This window comes from Ascaphus truei, chromosome 7, assembly GCF_040206685.1.
Source record: "Ascaphus truei isolate aAscTru1 chromosome 7, aAscTru1.hap1, whole genome shotgun sequence".
Classification (NCBI taxonomy): Eukaryota; Metazoa; Chordata; class Amphibia; order Anura; family Ascaphidae; genus Ascaphus; species Ascaphus truei.
In genome coordinates, this window is record NC_134489.1 from 75,499,824 (window position 1) to 75,506,153 (window position 6,330).

A 6,330-nucleotide genomic window follows, 5' to 3' on the forward strand; every position below is an offset into this window, starting at 1 on the left:
TTCTGGGTATGCACCTTAACCCTGGCTGTGCTCAAAGCTGTGACCATGCAGCAAGCTTAAGCCTATAGGGAACCATGTTAAAAATGGTTTTTGAGGCAAAAAGTGACACTGTGTGCTCATTTGCATGTCATTTCCCAGAATCCCTTGCTGCAGTGGGAGTGCTGTATGCTGGGTGATAATGGGGAAAGGCGGGGTTGCAGACCTGCCTAAGACATGCAGATGAGCATACAGTTGTATTTGTATATATATATATATATATATATATATATATATATATATATATATATATATATATATATATATATATATATATATATATATATATATATATACACATGTAGAGGTATCAGTACCGTGTAAGCCGAGCTTCAATAATCAAAAAATAAATAGATGATACCGTTCTGTGGCTAACGAAATGCTTTTATTTGTGCGAGCTTTCGAGATACACTGATCTCTTCTTCCGGCGATGTTACAATGAATGAAGCAAGGATAACTTAAAAACAGTGTCTCTTGGAATGTTATCTGTGCTTGTCCTTCCCCCGGTGTGGATGTGTTTTATGGCTAGAGGTGTCAAAGGGTAACTGAAAGCAAGTGAAGAAAGAGTGTGTATGTGTATCAGTGTGAATAAAAATGAATGGAGAACCCACAGTATAAACAGTGCTCTACACAAGGTGTGTGTGGAGTGAGAGGGATATAAATGGTGTGGGTGGGTGTGGAAATGTGAGAGTTTGTAGCACAACTAAAAATGTGTGTGGATACTATGTGGTCCCTATTGGTGTACATGGATGGAAAAATAAGGAGTATTAGTATGTGTGAGAGACAGCTGTGTGTGCATACATATAGCACAGTATGTACAGACATGGCCTTTAGCGCTCATGGGAAGAGAGTTCGCTAGTGTCAGTAATATAAAAAAATATATAAAAAAATATCAAAAATCAAAAAATAAATAGATGATACCGTTCTGTGGCTAACGAAATGCTTTTATTTGTGCGAGCTTTCGAGATACACTGATCTCTTCTTCCGGCGATGTTACAATGAATAAAGCAAGCAAAAGGTGTATATAGTAGAGGTATTGGTACCATGTTAGCCGAGCTTAATAATCAGAAAATTCCATCCCTATATACCAATAGGGATCACATAGTATCTACACACTTTTAATTATGCCACAGCCTCTTACATTTCCACACCTACCCACACCATTGATATACACTCCCACTCCAAACACACTTTTTGTAAAGCGCTGTACACACGGTGGGATCTTTTCCTATTTATTAATAAAATATTTTACCAGGAAATAATACATTGAGAGTTACCTCTCGTTTTCCAGTATAACCTGGTATTTATTTATATTCACATACATACATTCTCTTACATCACCAACATTCAGGGACCTTTTAACACCTAAAGTCATAAAACGCATACTGCACAGGGGGGAGGGATAGACTTCAATCACAGCTCACATTCCTGTATGCACAGTTTTAAAGTAAAAACGCTTATTGGCTTCATTCATTGTAACATCGCCGGAAGAAGAGATCAGTGTATCTCGAAAGCTCGCACAAATAAAAGCATTTTATTAGCCACAGAACGGTATCGTCTATTCATTTTTGAATATATATATATATATATATATATATATATATATATATATATTCAAAAAATAAATAGATGATACCGTTCTGTGGCTAACGAAATGCTTTTATTTGGCACAAATAAACGCATTTCGTTAGCCACAGAACGGTATCATCCATTTATTTTTTGATTATTGAAGCTCGGCTAACACGGTACTGATACACACACACACACACACACACACACACACACACACACTACTTTGTATGAATATTTAGCAGTTACATTTTCACTGACATTACCTGACATACAATTTTCCGTAAAATCTTCATGTTTTCCCTATAGATATTACCAGCAACATTTGGGAAAGAGCCCATTGGCCGCATGCAGATAAAGGAACAGATATTTTTTACAATACGTGTCCTCGAAGAAAGTCTTCTTCTGCAAGTTGTTTGGAGAGGTTTGGTTACATCTGAATTCATTGCAATGCACAGCAGTATTTTTTAGCCCTTTTATATATCACAGCCATCCAGCTAACGAAGCCTATTTTAATTGCAGAGCGTAACACATGAAGTTCCGGAGTGAATCAACAGAGCGTAACATTCATTTTGAACCCATAATTATTGCAAGTTTCTTCACCACAACCTAAGCAGTGCTGTAAAGACAAAGGACACCTGGGTTAAAACATTGCTTAGCAGTGTGAGTGTGTGAGTGTGTGTGTGTGTGTGTGTGTGTGTGTGTGTGTGTGTGTGTGTGTGTGTATATATAAGATGCAAACAAATTAGTAAACAATGTAATTTTTTTTACATGTATATGTTTGTATACATTATAGAAATGATGTTCCATGTTAATGGACTTATAGGGTAGGCATATACAGTACTATTACATATCACATTTAGAAAAATAAATGTTTTTTAAGGAAATAGATGACAGTAGGAATGACTATATCCACCAGTGAAATGTACATGAATTTACTGTTAATGTGCAATAAAATACCAGCAACTCTCGGTATATACAAGAGAACCGTGCATACAATCAAATGCCATCTAATTAGCTTCCCCCAATAAATGAAACCTTCATCATATGTATTACTACTGTGCAGCTATATAAATAAAGACATACAATACAATACATACAGCACACTTACCTTCAACCCAGGAACATTTGAATGGCAGTAGCCAAACCAAATAGCAGATCCTACACTTGAGATCCAGGGAAATGTAGTCTTTACAATCCATCTCTGAATCGCATATTACGCGCCGGGAACTACAGATCCCACCATGCAATGCGTCTCCTATTACAAGAGGTTTGATTTGACGTACTTCCTGTGAGTTTGTCAGTTTAGCTTCATTGGTGTCGGTTGTTCTTGTCTCGGGATCATGACGCGGCTTCTGGTTTTAACTAGTTACTGTCCTCATCTACCTCTTACAATCACTTGTCTAAGACACTTGCACAGGAAACAATTTCCGGAGGCTGTTCCGAATAATTATCATTTTGATTACTGTATAACATGCAATAGCATAGAAATAACACCAGAGGGTTGAGTAATGACGTTACTTTACCTTGTGTCAAGATGTTGTGATGTTTAGCCGGGCGCACATTCGTGTCATACCTTCTTTTATTAATCATTTATTCATGTCATTGTCATTTTGACACATTTGGGAGCCTTCCTTTTTGTGACAACATAGCATTGCTGTAGTGTATGTTTTCTTTAACAATTTGCTGTCGGAGGGCGACGTATATCCAGTGGTGAAAGTAGATTTTTAATCTTGCAGGTACTCCCCCCCCCCCTTTCATAGCTCCTCGCTCTTAACCCCTTATCCCCTTCTCTCCATGTATTTCTCCGTCTGTCGTTTACTCTTTCTCCCTCTCTTCCTCACTCACTCATCCTCTCCCCCACCTCCCCCCTCTCACTCCCCCACCTCCCCCCTCTCACTCCCCCACCTCCCCTGCTATCACTCAATCCCCCCTCACACTCATTTCCCCCTGGCCACACACAATCCCCCCCCCCCCACCACAAACACAGTCCCCCCCGATACCCATACAACACCACCCCCACAATACACACATACCACCCACATTATAATACCCTCCCACAATACACAGTATAGTAACCCCCCCCCCCAATATAATACTCCCCCTCAATACACACAATATAATACCCACCCCCAACAATATAATACCCACCAGACACAATACCCCACCCACAGATGCAATATACACATTACACCCTCACAATAACACCCCCCACCACACACACAATATACACATTACCCAGGGTTGCCACCTTCGACTGACGGCCAACCTGGAGTTTTTTTTAAAATTACTGTGTTGCCATGACAACGGGACGCTATGTAACGTCACGCGGCGTCAAGTTGCCATGACAACGTGGCACTGCATGATGTCGTGACTGTAGAGGGAGAGGGGGGTTGGCCCGGTATTAAAGGGGTTGCACCCCATATGGCCACCCCCTGACCTCACCAGGGAGGCAAGGGGTTAACTGACTGCGGTCCAGGAATGTGGTTTACACCTTGTCATGTCATGAAAAATGTATGTTCCCCTGTTCCCATGTTTCATTATAATCCTGTATTTTAATGTTTTAAAGTGCATTTCTGTATCTCCAGTTCTGGAGGTCGCAGAGAGTTGATATTTGGCCAATGTGTGGAGTCACTGTAGGCATTAAGAACTGGCAAATTTCGATCCACTGAGCCCAAGTTAATGGAACTTATTAATATATGTAGATATTAAAGTATATATGTATGGTATTTTGGATCTGCTCTGAAAATTCAGACCATCTGCTATGCTAATAGGTCATGAAGGGCAGCCGTCTGATTGAGCCTAAGCACTGTGATCAAAGGTTAACTGCCCGGATTGTTTACACTAAGTACTAATCAACAGACCAGTACTAATCAACAGACTCTGCCACTCTAATTGTTACCTGAGGGTGGAGAATCATCAAACTGGAGTGGTTTGTAAGTGTTATGTCTACACCTACAAACAATGCAGATACTTCATTTGGTTGACTGTCTTCGCCCCTGATTTAATTATGGGGCTACCCATAGAGTCCCAGTACACATGGGCTAACTAGCTGGGGGGCATGGTTTAATCTGTGTCTCCACGTTAGGGATTGGATACAGATAATTGTTCACCAATAGTCTGTATTCAATGTTAAGAATAGGGTTACACAGGTATATAAACTGTGTCAACCCTACAGTTTTTAGTTGTTCTTCTGATACCATCTTGAATGTCACCAGATTGCTGGAGAATTGCTAGCTGATACTTCTCCATTCCCCAACCCTAAGTAAGTGTTACCTTCTTGTCTGTTAATTGTACTATATTGCTGTGTTCACCTTTTTAAGGAATAAATTATATTTTATTATATCTAAGCCTCGTTCAGTTCAACCCAGATATTTGGTGTTCATTATATCTTGTCATAAGCTACCGTGACAGTGACATCATGTGGCATCTCATTGTCATGGCAACGGGCATCACGTGATGCTGTTACGTCACATGACGTTCCCGTTGGCATGGCAACGCAGCGCCATTTGACGCCGCACAGCCATATTGACAGTTGTCACCCTGCTGTTGGAGGGACAGATATGAAATATGGTGTCCTTTGACACAAAGGGACAGAAGAGAGGGACTGTGGGTATTTCTTTTAGTGTCACCATGCAGTGGAAGGAATAGATGTGAAGGTTTGTGTGTCCTGCCTGTGTCACCCTGAAGTGTGATGGACAGATGTCAGCGACTGAGTCCTTTCTGTCTCTGCCACCTTACATAGTTACATAGTAGATGAGGTTGAAAAAAGACATAGGTCCATCAAGTTCAACCTATGCTAAATTTAGACAACAGATACTTTATCCTATATCTATACTTACTTATTGATCCAGAGGAAGGCAAACAAAAAACCCCAGTGTCATATCATCCAATGATATCTCATAAGGGGAAAAATAAATTCCTTCCTGACTCCAAGAATTGGCAATCGGATTAATCCCTGGATCAACATCCTTCCTATGTTACTTATTTGGTATATCCCTGTATACCTTTCCCATCTAAAAAGATGTCCAACTTTTTTTTTTTTTAACAAATCTATTGTATCTGTTATCACAGTCTCCATGGGTAATGAATTCCACATTTAACTGCCCTTACTGTAAAGAACCCTTTCCTTTGTTGCTGGTGAATTCTCCTTTCCTCCAACCTTAAGGGATGGCCCTAAGTCCTTTGTACTGCCCGTGGGATGAATAGTTCTTTTGAAAGCTCCTTGTATTGTCTCCGAATATATTTGTATATAGTTATCATATCCCCCCTTAGACGCCTCTTTTCTAAAGTAAATAAATCTAATTTAGCTAGCCTCTCCTCATAAGTTAGATTGTCCATCCACTTTATTAATTTGGTGGCTCTTCTCTGCACTCTCTCTAGTTCCATAATGTCTTTTCTTAGGATTGGTGCCCAAAATTGTACTTCATATTCAAGGTGTGGTCTTACTAATGCTTTGTAAAGGGGCATAATTATGTTTACTTTCCTTCCATCCATTGCCCGTTTGATGCAAGATAAGATCTTGTTTGCCTTTGCAGCTATTGCTAAGCCTGCTGTCTACAAGCACTCATAAATCCTTCTCAATCAAGGATTCCTCCAATATATCTCCATTTAATTTGTAAGTCGCCTTTTTATTCTTGCATCATAAATGCATAACCTTACATTTATCTGTATTAAATGTACCTTGCAATGGGAGGGACAGATGTGAGGGACTGGGAGTCCTCT

At 39.9% G+C, this 6,330-nt stretch overlaps 1 protein-coding gene across 4 annotated transcripts in view; it reads right to left on the reverse strand.

The window, feature by feature from the left end:
• DCAF17 (DDB1 and CUL4 associated factor 17) overlaps nucleotides 1–3,223 on the reverse strand; it is a 35,934-nt gene extending 32,711 nt beyond the window's left edge. For 3 of the 4 annotated variants that reach the window (XM_075609084.1, XM_075609083.1, XM_075609081.1), the window contains exons 1-2: nucleotides 2,717–2,842; nucleotides 1,872–2,224 (exon numbers count right to left, since the gene is read on the reverse strand). In XM_075609084.1, coding sequence (XP_075465199.1) covers nucleotides 1,872–2,051 — 180 coding nt within the window. In that variant the 5' untranslated portion in view covers nucleotides 2,052–2,224; nucleotides 2,717–2,842. Of the gene's footprint in view, nucleotides 1–1,871; nucleotides 2,225–2,716; nucleotides 2,843–3,131 lie in introns of those variants that run through there. The other variant, XM_075609082.1, reaches the window with a different exon arrangement.
• Between the last annotated feature and the right edge of the window lie 3,107 nt (nucleotides 3,224–6,330).